At 42.1% G+C, this 16,046-nt stretch overlaps 2 protein-coding genes across 4 annotated transcripts; one reads left to right on the forward strand and one right to left on the reverse strand.

Annotated features, from left to right (window-relative positions):
- Positions 1-2,714: 2,714 nt before the first annotated feature.
- vmac (vimentin type intermediate filament associated coiled-coil protein) lies at positions 2,715-7,866 on the reverse strand. Of its 3 annotated transcripts, none has more exons than XM_084311035.1 (4): positions 7,729-7,866; positions 7,308-7,421; positions 5,050-5,263; positions 2,715-4,255 (listed from the first exon to the last, which is right to left on the reverse strand). In XM_084311035.1, the coding sequence occupies exons 3-4, from the start codon at positions 5,241-5,243 to the stop codon at positions 3,817-3,819; spliced, it is 633 nt and encodes a 210-aa protein (XP_084167161.1). In that variant the 5' UTR covers positions 5,244-5,263; positions 7,308-7,421; positions 7,729-7,866; the 3' UTR covers positions 2,715-3,816. The 3 variants fall into 3 exon arrangements, with proteins under 3 accessions (XP_084167161.1, XP_084167160.1, XP_084167162.1); XM_084311034.1 differs by having other exon boundaries at positions 5,050-5,268; XM_084311036.1 differs by lacking the exons at positions 7,308-7,421; positions 7,729-7,866 and adding an exon at positions 6,181-6,314 and having other exon boundaries at positions 5,050-5,268.
- Positions 7,867-8,153: 287 nt separating this feature from the next.
- On the forward strand, positions 8,154-14,726 carry ndufa11 (NADH:ubiquinone oxidoreductase subunit A11). The gene is made up of 4 exons (XM_084310394.1): positions 8,154-8,622; positions 11,029-11,121; positions 13,365-13,487; positions 14,449-14,726. The coding sequence occupies exons 1-4, from the start codon at positions 8,544-8,546 to the stop codon at positions 14,559-14,561; spliced, it is 408 nt and encodes a 135-aa protein (XP_084166520.1). The 5' UTR covers positions 8,154-8,543; the 3' UTR covers positions 14,562-14,726.
- The last annotated feature ends 1,320 nt before the right edge of the window (positions 14,727-16,046 follow it).

The following is a 16,046-nucleotide window of genomic DNA, read 5'->3' on the forward strand; positions in this document are numbered from 1 at the left end:
GGGAGCAATTTGGGGTTCAGTGTCTTGCCCAAGGACACAGAACAGAAGGAGCTGGGATTCAAACCACTGACCATATGATCATTAGTTGACCTGCTCTACCTCTGAGCCAGTATTTTGTGGTACATTAAGGTATACTTTGGGGAAGTTTGAGGTTCCTTGGGGTATTTTGTGGTATTTTAGGGTATACTTTGGGGTACTTTGTGGCATATTTCCAGGCACTTTGGGGTATTTTATGGTACTTTGGGGCACTTTGTGGTACTATGGGGTACTTTGTAGTATACTTTGTGGTATCTTGGGGTATACTTTGTGGTACTTTATGGTGATTAGTAGGACCCCCATGTTATCATTATGATTAATGACGATGAGAGTGTCTGCTGAGTCATGTTCATATAATATCAGGATTAACACCAATCAATCATTCAGTCAAGGGGAATCAATCAGTCAACTTTATTTCACCAGGACAGTTCACTCAGTGATGATACTGTGTTTACCAGAGAGATCTTTATTCTGCCCCAGGTTTATTCTGGAGTCATTTAACAGAGAGCAGAGCGAGATTCCTTCTTCTGCCTTGGGCTGTGGAATGGTCTCAAACCAGTCTATAACCAGTAGCTGGACTCAGTCTATAACCAGTAGCTGGACTCATAACCAGTAGCTGGACTCAGTCTATAACCAGTAGCTGGACTCAGTCTATACCCAGTAGCTGGACTCAGTCTATAACCAGTAGCTGGACTCAGTCTATAACCAGTAGCCGGGCTCAGTCTATAACCAGCAGCTGGGACCAACTTCCCTATGATTAAAGGATTGTTGAAGCAGTTTTCCTCTGTGTTGGATCATGGAGATGTAACTGCTCATGGAGAAATGCTGCTCCTTCTACTCTGAAGCCTCTAGACATGGTCTGATTCTCAGATGTGTTACTGCTGATAGATATGATGCTCACCACTGCATCTTGTATGATAACGTGGGTTGGGTTTCTCTGGCAGAGAGGTAAAATAAACATTAGTATCTGTTTGTTTTTAAATACATTGCTGGGAAATTACCCCTTTATTACCACGTTGCTAGATTGGGATTATGGACCCTATCAGACCTGCTCCAACGATTGGTTTAATCTTAACACATTCATTGCCAAAACGACATATTGTGGTGACTCACTTATCACACACAATTGGTGCAGACATTCACTGGACTTGAGGAGCGGAGTGAGTGCTCCTTTAAGCCTGGGGATTCTGGGAACGGGGTGTGTATTTGGTAACCTAAATTATGTCAGCTGTCAGCTGGCTGCTGTCACTTTCGAGTAGTAACGTTAACGTCTCTGCACTCAGTTGGATGTATGTAATTTATGTTGGAAAGTAAAAGGAAAGACTCGACTACCGTCTCCCGTTTCATCCTTTCTTGCGTTCCCACAATATTATCTTTTTACTTTGATCCCCGCTCTACAGACCTACCGGGAGTGATCTGCATCATTTAGGCACGTCCCCACACATTAGAACTGCATTCTGATCGACTATCATCAGGTGGCAGTATCGTCCGTGTCTGAACTGCAATGGCTTGGGGGTTGATAGTCAGCTTCACTTAAATTTTCTCCTAGGTTAGTGGCCCCTCCTTCTGCTGGGACAGAAATGCACAGTGCTCGCCTCGGAATTCCGTTGCATAAGCGTATTTGACCATCAAAACGTCTATAGACATATACACTGGTTCTGTAATACAGAACACACACACAGCTTCGGAAACATAGTGAAACGACCGCGGAAACTACTATAAGGCTGGCACCCTCACAACACAACGCGCAAAGAGCGTGGCAGTCAAAGTGTTAAAGGGGTCATATTTTGCTTTATTTTTCACTATTTGGGCAATTTTACACGATTTCTGTGAGTCTATGGAACACATCTGTAAGTTTTTTTTCAATAAAATTCATTGTTATGTATTTTTAATCAAGTACTTTGGTGCACCACTTTCTGCCTTTGCAAAGTCCAAGCTTGCTTTTGGCTGGGCTCCGCCCATACTAGCAATGCGCTTTGAGTGACAGTCACCCACCTGCACTGGCAGATACCTTTGGTGGAGAGAGAGAGAGATAGAGAGGGAGAGAGAGAAAGGGAGAGACAGATAAAGAGAGGGAGAGAGAAGAGGCTCTCATACACCATCAGCAGCCTGGCCAATTTGTGTGTGCGTGTCTCTGTGTGTTTTCATGTGTCTGTGTGTGTGTGATTGATTGATTGATTGAAAACCTTATTAACAGATTGCAGAATGGGTACAATACAGTAAAGCTCAATACACACAATTGTTAAGGGGATGCAGACCAGAGAAAGACTTTCGTCTTGTTTACATCAGGGTCCCCCATTTTCAATTCATCAGGACATATATGACATACATGACATACAGATAGACAGTACTGCTACATCTATACATTTATGACATACCAGATTTGCAAATACAGTACTGTTTGTGATACAAAAAGAGTCCAGAAAAGGGAGTATATACATTTGACGTAAAAACTGTACATTGGAGGAGGTTGGGTGGGGTTGGGTGGGGGGGGGGTTGGGTAGGAGGGGTTGGGGGGGGGGGGGGAAACACTGTACAACTGTACAAGCAAAACTGTACATTGGAATATTGACAACCATACTGACGCATGGTTCTGTGAGACTAATTAATTTCGCCGTGGGGGGGGGGGGGGGGGGGGGGCATAATCCCACGGGACAATGCATTGGCAACTTGTTTCGCATGACAAGATATACCTCCGTGAATATTATTGCACGGATCGGAATACGGGCGCGCACGTGGGAGCGTGCACTATGATATTTTGCAACAGGTTGACAGTGATACAGCGAGTGCTCTCTTGACAGAGAGAGAGAGACATAAGTCCCCTCTCTCTCAATGCAGTGCGCTCCGAGACTCGCACCGTATGAGCCTCTCTCTCCCTCTCTCTATCTGTCTCTCCCTCTCTCTCTCTTTTGAGGAAGTGCTGAATGACAGGGAAACCGCTTCTGCATTATTTCCACGCGCTCCGTTTCGATCATAATTTCAACTATCACAGTTGATTGTGGGCCGGCAGTGGCAGATCAGCGCCTTCCTACGTAGGAGAGCGAGTTAATTCAGAATGGCTTGGTTCAGTAGGGGAGGTTCTTGTCTCAGCTGAACTGGAGGAATGGGATTGGGTAGAAATTTCACATCTAGTCAGTGTTGGTACAACCCCACATTGCTAGAAAACAATGCAAACCACTGGAAAAGGCCATTTATAAGATAGGGGACCTTTAAAGTCCTGTGTTCAGACTGAGCGTGACCCTATCAGACCTGCTCTAATGATTGGTTTAATCTTGGTCTGTGTTCAGACTGAGCTTGGAAAGTCAGCCTTTTGTTTTAATGCTCCTGCTTCTTAGAAGGATCTTCAGCTAACTAGGGATCAATACTCCACTGTCTGATGGATCAATACTCCACTCTCTGATGGATCAATACTCTACTGTCTGATGGACAGTTTAAGAATATGATCACAGGTCTTGGCTTCGGCGTGGAACTGTATTTAATGTGTAAATAATTTGCTGCTGCCTGGTAAGAAGGGCACATGGAGGAGATGTCCTGTGAAAACATTGGGCTATAACACAAGTTACAATCTGTCTGCATTTCCATTCAACTAGTTCCCCAAACACTCCACCAGCGCATTCTGAGCATGTGCCGAACACCCATCTCCCATTGGGTGGCTTACTGGTGACTTAGCCTCCAATATGTTAGCCTTGGTCCACCAACTTTTGATCCATCTGGCTGCAACGTTATTTAGGCCATGACTAAATGCTGGCAGGTACCAGTCTACTATGATTTGGGCCCGGTCTAAACGGTGGTTCCAAAGCCCAAATCATCCATATCCTGGCTGTCCAGGTCATTCTCGCTCAGAGAGAAGTCCTTGTGGTTGGAGGAGAGCTTGCTGGGGCTGCAGCTAGATGCCATGTCAGTCAGAGAGGTGTTCACCATACTGGCCTCTCCCGGACCTCCTGCTGCTCCCAGGCCTCCTCCCCCCGAGCCTCCCCAGGAGTTACTGAACTCCTTGGTGAAGTTGAGCCCCCCGCCTGCGGAGGGCCCCAGTCTCTCGGCCTCGCCCATCAGAGCCAGCAGACTGTCCAGAGAGGGCCTGCTTTTACACATCCTGTCCAGCAGGTGGCAGCGATGATGCAGCTGGGCGATGACGGACTCTCTCTCCTTTAAGGAGTGCTGGCAGCGCTGGATGGTGTCCTCACAGGAACACAGCGTGTCGTTCAGAAAAGAGATCTCCCTGAGAAGGACAGACGAGAACGAGACACATAATCAAATTATCATCTACTGTTCCTAGAACACTACTAAGACTGATTTTAAGATAAATGATAAAACTATAATTTATAGTTCCTAGAATACTACTATGAATGATTTAAGATAAATGATAAAACTATCATTTATAGTTCCTAGAACACTACTAAGAATGATTTAAGATAAATGATAAAACGATAATCTATAGTTCCTAGAACACTAAGAATGATTTAAGATAAATGATTAAACTATCATTTATAGTTCCTAGAATACGACTAAGAATGATTTAAGATAAATTATAAAACTATCATTTATAGTTCCTAGAATATGACTAAGAATGATTTAAGATCAATTATAAAACTATCATTTATAGTTCCTAGAATACGACTAAGAATGATTTAAGATAAATTATAAAACTATCATTTATAGTTCCTAGAATATGACTAAGAATGATTTAAGATCAATTATAAAACTATAATTTAGTTCCTAGAATACGACTAAGAATGATTTAAGATCAATTATAAAACTATAATTTATAGTTCCTAGAATATGACTAAGAATGATTTAAGATAAATGATAAAACTATCATTTATAGTTCCTAGAATATGAGTTAAAAATATATAAATCAATCAAGATAAATAAGGAGACTACTAAGAATGATTTAGGATAAATCTACAGTTCCTAGAATACTACTAAGAATGGTTTAAGATATATCTACAGTTCCTAGAATATTAGTAAGAATGATTTAAGATAGATCTACAGTCCCTAGAACACGAGTCTCACTTGTCTTTGCTGTCAGTGATTTCCTGCATGGCGGCTCGGAGCTGTTCATCCTTGCGGATCAAACTCTCTGCCTGTTCTCTGACGGTCTTCTCTGCTTCCTGCAGACGTTCCTCCAGCTCTCCGAGCCGCTGATGCAGCGCTGACAGGTGAGCGTTGGCCTCCCGGATCTGCACTGGCGAGGGGGACGACGTCATGACCTGTTCTGTTCAGAACTCTGTTCTGGCGGGAGAAACCAGAGTGTTCAGAACACAACAGGGTGTTGGGATGTGATTTGAACATTAACCAAAGATAACAGCCAATTGGAAAGCGACAGTGATGTCACAGTGATGTCAGCCTTCACTCCCACCATTGTGGACCAATAGGAAGATCTAAGTAGGATTTAATCTTAAAATCAATGATTTTATTTTATTTTTAATTACACCACTTATTTACAGGGTGAGCGACAACATGTCTGCTGTTTTCTAGGAAGAGGAGGCTGAAGTTTAGAGATTCCTTGAGTTGATTCTAGGGGTGGGCGTCGGCACCCAAGAGTTTTTATATAAATTGTCTTAGATGTTAATACATTTGTTTCTGTATTAGTGTGTTTGATTTTTAGAAACCTTTAATTTAATTATTTTTGAAAGATTTAAGAACTTTCTAAATAAAAGTAAATGTATCTGACTGCTTGTATTAATTGATGAAAAAGTAGCCATGTGCAGTAATATAGATTATAAAATTGAGGATGTAATATACACAATCGAATCGAATCGTGGACAGCTGAATCGTAAATCGAATCGAATCGTGAGGCCAGTGAAGATTCACAGCTCTACCGCCTACAGGTGGGAGATTGACCATCTGGTGACCTGGTGCAGCCAGAACAATCTGGAGCTCAAGACACTGCAGATGGTTGTGGATTACAGAAGGACCCCAGCCCCACTCAACCCAATCACCCTGTGTGACTCCCCAGTGGACAGTACACTGTGGAGTGTGGAGTCCTTCCGCTTTTTGGGAACCATCATCTCCCATGACCTCAAGTGGGAGCTGAACATCAGCTCCCTCATCAAGAAACACAGCAGAGGATGTACTTCCTGCGGCAGCTGAAGAAATTCAACCTGCCAAAGACGATGATGGTGCACTTTTACACAGCCATACCTTCTCCATCACAGTATGGTACACTGCAGCCACGGCCAAGGACAAAGGCAGGCTGCAGCGACAGCGTGTCATCCACTCTGCTGAGAAGGTAATCGGCTGCAATCTGCCACCTCTCCTGGACCTGTACGCCTCCAGAACCCTGAAGCGTGCAGGTAAGATTGTGGCCGACCCCTACCACCCCGGTCACAACCTGTTTGAGACACTCCCCTCTGGCAGGAGACTGCGGTCCATCAGGGCAAAAACCTCACGCCACAAGAACAGTTTCTTCCCCTCTGCAGTGAGCCTCATCAACAAGGCTCGGGACCCTCACTGACACCCCCGCACTGTGTTACATTAACACACCCCTACTGGACCATATACATGCCCACTGTATTGTTACTTCATTCTAATTAGTGTATATATTTGACCACATCTGCCCAATTGTACAGCCCTGGCCTATTCCTATTTTGACTTATAATTGTACTATATATTCTATTGCTATATTTAATTTAGTTTATATCCCATATAATTTTATTCAACCTCTTATTTACAGTTGTACAGCCCTGGCCTATATTTTATTTCATAATTCTATTCTATTCTATTGTGCTTAACTTAGTTCATATTTCATTTTACTCCACCTCTTTATTGTATTATCTGTCTGTTAATGTCTGTCCGCTAATGTGGCACCGATAACGACCACGACCACCAAAGCAAATTCCTTGTATGTGAAAACTACTTGGCAATAAAGACCTTTCTGATTCTGATTTCTGATTCTTAGTGTAGTAACCACTGATCTTAGTGTAGTAACCACTGATCTTAGTTAGTGTAACAAGTAACCACTGCTCTTGGTGTACTAACAACTGATCTTGGAGTAGTAACCACTGATCTTAGTGTAGTAGCCACTGATATTAGTGTAGTAGCCACTGATCTTAGTGGAGTGCCACTGATCTTAGTGTAGTAGCCACTGATCTTAGTGTAGTAACCACTGATCTTAGTATACTAACCACTGAAATAGCCTGGGCAGAAGCACAGCTTGTTTCATGTTAATGTATAATGTTACACTGTAACAGCTGACTACCTCAGCAGGGCCTCCTGTGTGTTGACTTCTAACTTTAAACTTCTGTCTGACAATAGAAGTTGGAACTTACATGATCAGTGAACCTGTTCAGTGGACTAACGTCACTACTGGTGAACCAGTAGCAGAGCAGAACCAGGTTCAGTCATCACCAACAATCACCAGCTGTCATCATCATCTTCATCATCTGTGAATGAATGAATGAATGAATGAATGAATGAATGAATGAATGACAACTTTATTTAACAGATTGCAGAATGGTTACAATACAGTACAGCTCAAGACACACAATTGTTAAGGGGATGCAGACCAGAGAAAGACTTTTGTCTTGTTTACATCAGGGTCCCCCATTTCCCCCCAGAGTGTCTCCTAGCAGCCAGTTAGCTGGTCGCTCCATTCACACACACAGCCAGCTTAGCTAGCAGGCTAACAGTAGCAACAGCAACAGCAACAACAACAAAACAACAACAGACTGGACGACACGGCAGACTAACCTGAGCTTTTTATACCGCTGTGAACGAGTCACTTCATGAGCCTTTTCGGACCAGTGACAGGCTGTTTACAGTGTTCCTGCTCTGACGTGGAGAAGACACTTTGCTCTTAGTTTCATACAGAGAGACTCAACAAGCTGCTCTCATGCGACCAGGAAGTAGTTCGGCTGTCAACATGTAGACAACATTTATTTGATTATAATTGTATTTGTATTTATTTTCTCTGGTGATATCACTGTAATGATATCACCAGAGAAAATAAATACAAATACAATTATAATCAAATAAATGTTGTTTACATGTTGACAGCCGAACTACTTCCGGGTCGCATGAGAAACTGTCAAAAGCTTTATTGCACTTCGACTTAGCTCATATTTTCATAGTTATTCAATTTTAATGCATTAAATGAACAGTATAAACTTGGACCGTCATTTTGGGGGTCATTGGACAAAGAATATTGAGATGTATAATAAATTATTTCTCCATTAGAGAGAGTTAACGTGTCAAATCAAGTCAAATTGCTTTGACTTCTGCCATATTAGACGTGTTTCTTAGTATCGGATTTTAGTATCTGGGATATTATATTTTAACCTGGTATCGGATTCAATACCGGTATCGGTATGAAAATATGAGCTAAGTCGAAGTACATTAATAAAGCTTTTGACAGTTTCCTCAGCAGCCGAGTCTCGTCTCGTGACGTCACGGTCCCGCGGTCTCTCGCGGTACTTGTCCTGTTGTCAGTGTTGTCCTTGGTGTGAAGTCAGGACAGGAGACATTTGGAAATCTTTCTGTGTGACTTTTCTCTGGTGGATCTAAAGATGGGCTACTGGGAGCTGCAAGAGGGAAAGGACTGCGTAGAGAAGACCTGGATCCTCACCAAACTGGGGACCACTCTGGGTAAGCAACACACCTAAACCAGGCTAAACCAGTAGCTCCCACTGCTAGCAGCTAGCTTAGCTAGCCTCTCCTACCTTGGGGTGGTGGAGCTGATATGAAACTCATTAATAACTATTCATTATGATACTTGGTCGCCGTTTGGAAGTGTCTTGTATGTCCTATTGTTCAAGTTTATTTGTCATATACTTAAGATTATATTAGATTAGATTAAAATGTATTGTCACAGTACAACGAAAATAAGTTTGTCATCCAACCAGAGTGCAAATGTAACAGTAAAGTGCAATAGTAATATACAATGTACAGGTGATTAAACTGGGTATAAAATATCTAAATTAGTACTACTGAGTAATAGTGCTAATCAGATGTATCTACAGATTTGTAGTATTAATATGTACAGTGGTACAGGTGTAAAGACACTATGGCAAGTCATACTGGCCAGGGGTATAACTAGTAAAAGGAGGTAAGGGATATATACAGATGTAGATTTGATTTGTCATATTAATTAAAAACTACAGTGTACAGTCATTGCAATGAAATGCATTTTGCCCTGGCTCTCTATCTCAGCCCTTAAAATATATAGTACAATAGATAGATTCAAGCTAACCTGATAATAAAACAATAACAGCATATAATAAAAACAATAGCAGCATATAATGAATAAAAACAATAGCAACATTAAAAAAAGAAATAGCTGCATACAATAAAAGCATCAATACATAAATCATCCACAGCTTCTACATTGATTTAAATGCTACTGGTCAGTAGTCTGAGTGCCTGGGGGTAGTAACCCTCTCTGAGGAGGGAGGTCTGAGCTCTGCTTCCCTGAGGGGAGATGAGAGAGAATTAATTAATTCAAACCTTTATTTCCACTCGTGAGACACTGAGGTTACCGTCATTTACAGTAATGATGAGCTGACAAAACAGGACACAGTTATCAGTAGATTCATAGGCACAGCAAAATAAGAATAAACAATAAAAATTACGATAATTTCAAGTCGACACACAGTGGTTGGAGATCATATTTTTAATTGCAGCAAGAGAAGGAAGAACCTCCAACTTTAGAGTCCGTCGGAGGGCATTCCATTTCCATGTGTTGGAAGCATCAAAGGAAAAAGCAGTTTTAATAATGCAGAGTGCGCTCTTCCTGCAGCAGGTAGGTAGTGTAAATCACCTGTAACTGTGCTGATGGTGAATCATCTATGTGCTGTTTTCACTATTCTCATCAAGTGTTTATGGTCCTGTGCTGTGAGTGTGATGTTTGCTAATGAAATATTTGATTTGATTTGATGTTTTTTATTTCTGTGTCTTACATACAGGTGTATGCCCAGCCCATATGGGGTTACAAGACACATAACAATAAGTAATAATATACTTGACCAATTACTTGACAAATGACATATAGACCAAGATGGCCACAAGAAAAAGAAAATACAAGAAAATACAATAAAACGTAATATAACACAAGCTGTACGCAATGTATGTAAACAAAGAAACAAGAGGAATTCAAATACAATTATATCGGATATAGTGGGTTTTGTCTCAAGTGCCATGCTTTCTCCAAAAATCCTGCAAAACTGAAGATGTCCTCCACAAAAAAACAACTCAACATACAACTCTCAGACTGCCAAAACAAATCCGGATTGACAATTTGACAATAACTGATAACTGACATGAGATACATTTGGGTCCACACTGTTCCCTAGCAACATAATCCCAGTGAAACCATATATAGTTTGTTTAGCATATTATTATTATTATTATTATTATTATTATTATTATAGAACTCTTCACTGACCTTGGCTTCTGCTCCCCTCATGTCTTACATGAAAGGTAATTTTGCTTACAATTAGGGATGTACCGATACCGGTATTGAATCCGATACCAGGTTCAAATATAATATCCCAGATACTAAAATCCGATACCAAGAAACACGTCTAATATGGCAGAAGTCAAAGCAATTTGACTTGATTTGACACGTTAACTATCTCTAATGGAGAAATAATTTATTATACATCTCAATATTCTTTGTCCAATGACCCCCAAAATGACGGTCCAAGTTTATACTGTTCATTAAAAGTAATGGATCGGATCGGTACTTGGTATCGGTCTATAGACTCTATACCCAAAGCCCAGGTTTCGGTATCAGGACTGAAAAAGTCACATTGGTGCATGTTTATATGAAGTATGAAGAAGTATTTGAGGCATTTGTGTAAATGCAGTTGGTCTGAAAGGTCAAAACTAGACTCTGAGAAGTGTCTGCTGTGAATATATACAGTAATAATAGGAAGCATAATAAATAGAATATAGTATCTACAGGGGATGGAAACTGACCCGGGAACAGTCAACATCACTTTACAAGTTGTGTATGAATTCTTATAAATAAAGTTGTCTTTGTTTGTGTTGCAGGCCTGGTGGGATCAGCCTATCACATCGTAGCGTTCCAGCCAGATTCAGCCATAGCAGCTCTACAGAGGGCGACCAACGCTACTGTTACCATGGGTACGTTGTTGGAATGGGGGGGGGGGGCCTAGTATTCTGCATTTTGGATAAAAGCGCTATATAAATGTAGTCTATTTACTACTACCTACTAAGCATGTCTATAGTATACTACTATCTACTAGTATGCGCTAATATGTCTATACTGCTATCTACTAGTGTAACTGAGGGGTTACAAAACCCTGACTGTATTAAAGATTGTGATAGATTAAACCACTGCTAGTTATGTACTTTAATTACTGGCCAGACAGTACATCAAATATAGATGGTGAACACCCACAAGAACACGGCATTGACAAAGAAATAGTATTTGAGGGTAATTTATTATTATTAGGCAACATTAGGTTACAGAATGAGAATTAGGGTCGCGCTTGTATGGCGAAGAATATACGTAAAGTCAGTCAATAGCATGAGTCACTAAGAATAGCAGGAATCCTACGATGGGTCTAAGTTGACACCACCTGTCGTATAGTAGCAACTAGATAGGGCAACACTGGTACCGCCTGGAGACAATGGGTTCCCTCCGGGGGTGTAAGGCCTGGAGGGTAGAGGAATGTTCGGGTACTCCGTCTGATTCAATGAGGAATAAAGAGACTCCAGGTACAGGAGTCGGTCCTTGTAAACTCCCTTGATCAGCAGCAAAGTAATAATTGTAATCCAAATGCTCGATAGCATTGATGACAGCTAGCCAGCCTCCGTCCACGAGGCCAGCCCGAGTTGTAATCCTCACGAGGTTGAATCCCAAACGACAGTGGAAATCAACGATGCTCTTCTCCGGGTACCACGTTCCAAATCAATATAATCCAACCAGTAATGGTTCTGCAATCGCCGACGCCGATTCTCCTGTGTACATGTCCAACGGTTCTCCGCCTAGGACTCCTCGGGTGTGGGCGACGTATTTAGGCCACACACCCTGGCTAAGTACACTAGCTAAAGACACGACGAACCGCTGGGTAATGCTACACACGAACGAACTGTGGCCGCATGATATACAATAAATGAACGACTATTTACTTCACATTAGATTAGGTCGAACTCGACGTTACTTTACTAAACTATTCGCACGTGGTTCTCAATGCTCTGTTAGACGCAAGGTTGCTCACTTCACTGCACGTTGACTCGTGGTGAAGGTGGGTAAGGTACTGAACGAAGCACGGTGTGCGCACCTTGCGCTGTATTTATACTTGAGTGAATATCTAGTCCCAAACCGCAGTCTTTGTCTGGTATCAATACGCTGACTCCGGGCATGTCCTGACATGCCTGAACTTGTCTTTGAACCTGCCGTTGGGGGCCTGCGTGCTGGCGCCTGGGGGCGCTGTCCAATAAGGAGAGCGAATATTACTCTGGTTTGAACGCAGGTAAAGGGATATTCCGTGTATATATATAAATAATATACAAAGTATATCAAACAATAAAGGTAGATTCTCAGTTTAATCTGGCCCTTCACAACAACTAGGGTTTACCTCGATTAACCGAATAGTCGACTAATCGATCAAAAGGAGCTGTAGTCGACACTGCCAACCTCTTAGTCGAATTCACAATTTTCTTTTTAATATTTGTATCATTCTTTTCAAAAGCAAAGAGGTCTAGAAGCGTGGCTAATGCTAATGGGGTGCATACCAGCGAGGCTAACTGCCTAAGAAAACGGGCACAGAGGCACTGAAAGAGGATTTCGCCTGTCTAATGAACACACTATAGATAGACAAATGTCAAGATGTATCCATCTGGTGGACCAATTGCATACTTTCGCAGGACAAGAAGCCTTCAGTCGACTCCTTCAGACACTAAGCACCCCCACAGCCCAAGTGGAATGATACAAAATATATATATTTTATAAAAAATAATAGGTCTGATGCTCAAACTAGAATCATAGATTAAAATATATTATTGGGCTTATATTGATCTGTTTGTTCTCTGTTTCTGTTTGTTTTTGTGTCTGTCTGTCTGTCTGTTTGTTATCTGTGTCTGTCTGTTTGTTATCTGTGTCTGTCTGTCTGTTGGTTCTCTGTATCTGTTTGTTCTCTGTATCTGTCTGTGTGTCTGTCTGTTCTCTGTATCTGTCTGTCTGTATCTGTTTGTTCTCTGTCTCTGTCTGTCTGTATCTGTTTGTTCTCTGTATCTGTCTTTTCTCTGTCTCTGTGTGTCTGTCTGTTATCTGTCTCTGTCTGTGTCTGTCTCGGTCTCTGTTCTCTGTCTCTGTGTGTCTCTGTCTCTGTGTTTCTCTGTGTGTCACTGTCTCTCTGTAGCCTCTCTCGGAGCGATCTTTGGCCTGACTACGTGTCTCAGTGCTCAGGCTCGCGATGCTCCAGACGACCCTCTCAACTACTTCATTGGGGGCTGCGCCTCCGGGGTGTTCCTGGGAGCCAAGAGTAAGACACACTCACTCACTCACTCACTCACTCACTCACTCACTCACTCACTCACTCACTCACTCACTCACTCACTCACTCACTCACTCACTCACTCACACACCCACCCACCCACCCACTCACTCACTCACTCACTCACTCACTCACTCACTCACTCACTCACTCACTCACTCACTCACTCACTCACTCACTCACTCACTCACTCACTCACTCACTCACTCACTCACTCACTCACTCACTCTCTCACTCTCACACACACTCTCTCTCTCTCACTCACTCACTCACACACACTCACTCACTCACTCACTCACCCACCCACCCACCCACTCACTCACTCACTCACTCACTCACTCACTCACTCACTCACTCACTCACTCACTCACTCACTCACACACCCACCCCACCCACTCACTCACTCACTCACTCACTCACTCACTCACTCACTCACTCACTCACTCACTCACTCACTCACTCACTCACTCACTCACTCTCACACACACTCTCTCTCTCACTCACTCACTCACTCACTCACTCACTCACTCACTCACACACACTCACTCACTCACTCACTCACCCACCCACCCACCCACTCACTCACTCACTCACTCACTCACTCACTCACTCACACACTCACTCACTCACTCACTCACTCACCCACTCACGCACGCACGCACGCACGCACGCACACACACACACACACTCACTCACTCACTCACTCACTCACTCACTCTCACACACTCTCACTCACTCACTCACTCACTCACTCACTCACACACACTCACACCCACCCACCCACCCACCCACCCACTCACTCACTCACTCACTCACTCACGCACGCACGCACGCACGCACGCACGCACGCACACACACACACACACACACACACACACTCATTCATATATCATCTATTTGTAGATATAAGCTACTCATTGTGTGTGTGTGTGTGTGTGTGTGTGTGTAGCCCACAGTGCCATGACTGGAACCTCGGCGTGTCTGGCTCTGGGAACACTGGCTTTCTTCACCAAGATTGGAAAAATGGAAGGATGGAGACTAGCTGGAGACCCCAAACTCTGAGAGGAGAGGAGAGGCCAGGCTGTTTGTTAATATGTATTGTATATTAAATTAAGTTTTCCTCAAATAAAATGTCTATGAAAATGGAGAAATTGTCTCTGTATCAATTGAGAGGTCAGAGTTGAAAAGTTGTTATCTTCTATTAAAGGCTGGGTATTATATATATTATTATGTTCTGTTCGTGTATATTTTCAGCAATACGTTTGTTTACCAATAGGTTAAAGTGTTATTAGTGAGATTTTAGTTTTTTAAATGTGTTTTTTTTATCGCGAAAATCAGCCATTTTGAAAAAGCGACCGTCGCTGAATGTAGTCATTTTGAGAAGAGGACATCCAGAGCTTTCAATGAGCGTTGGAATTTAAACTATACTTCCCAAAGGCTTCTAGCTCCCTTCAAACAAATGACTTGCTTATGAATCTTTTTTAATTCTCTTATCACTCTGGATTATATACCACAAAACTGAGCGTTATTGGCATATATTGGAGCACAGTTAGTTTGTCTCCCCTATTTTGAGCATTTAGCAACCATCCGATTTGAAATCAGTTTAAAAATGGCAGAGCTGTTGCAAGAATAAAAAACCTACTGCACATACAGTAGCTTTCATTCTCTGTTCTTCATGCACGCCTGGTGATACTAAATCCAAATTGAACTCTGCCATTTGAAAGAGGAGATTTGGCCCGATCCATAGTGTGCAAGTTGGCTATAATAAGGTAATTTATAGGCCTCATATTCTATATTCTATAATAATATTTCAAATTGCATGGGTCCGGATGGCAGAATTCAGTACTGTATCTACAAAACCTTCTGTTTAATCATCTTCCCTTTATTCATTTCCTTAGATCTTTTGTACACGTGATCTCAAGAAGGTACTGAACGAGCTCAGTGGCAGTTTCTTATGTCTGGTCATTTTTAGCATGGTGTTATTCACTGTCAAAGATGCAAAGAAAAACCATAATTCATATTCTCCTTTGTTTAATCACAATTTAAGCAAGCCTAGTAATAGACACAATATTTCTGACACTGGGAATACATTCACTGAGGTCCATATATGTCCCTAGATACCAAGAACATGCAAATGGACTTGTAGAAGTGGAGCCATCTTCCATTTATTTAGGTATGTATTTTAGGTGGATTTTCAGAAAATAGGGCTCCGGGCTTAAGAGGTTAAAGGCTGGGTAATATATTTCTTATTTTCTATTAACACTTTGAATGCCACCCACAAGTTTTCTCGTGTTATTACCCCCCGGGTTGAATGCCCACTCACGAGAATATTCGTTTTATTCGTTTTTTTTTTTTAAATTAGCTATCTGAAGTCATATTGCATCAAGCGAGCCTACCGTTGGAGATCCAGTCACCCCAGGCGCTCAGATGTGAAAAAAGTGCCCCCTATCGTCTCCCAGATGGTAAATCACCCTTTTGGATTGGACTCAATGAAAGTGAATGGGAGAAAGGATTTCTGACTCCACATTTTACGTCTCACTCACGCAG

The sequence above is a fragment of the Notolepis coatsorum genome (genome assembly GCF_963971535.1).
Source record: "Notolepis coatsorum genome assembly, chromosome: 3".
NCBI classification, from domain to species: Eukaryota; Metazoa; Chordata; class Actinopteri; order Aulopiformes; family Paralepididae; genus Notolepis; species Notolepis coatsorum.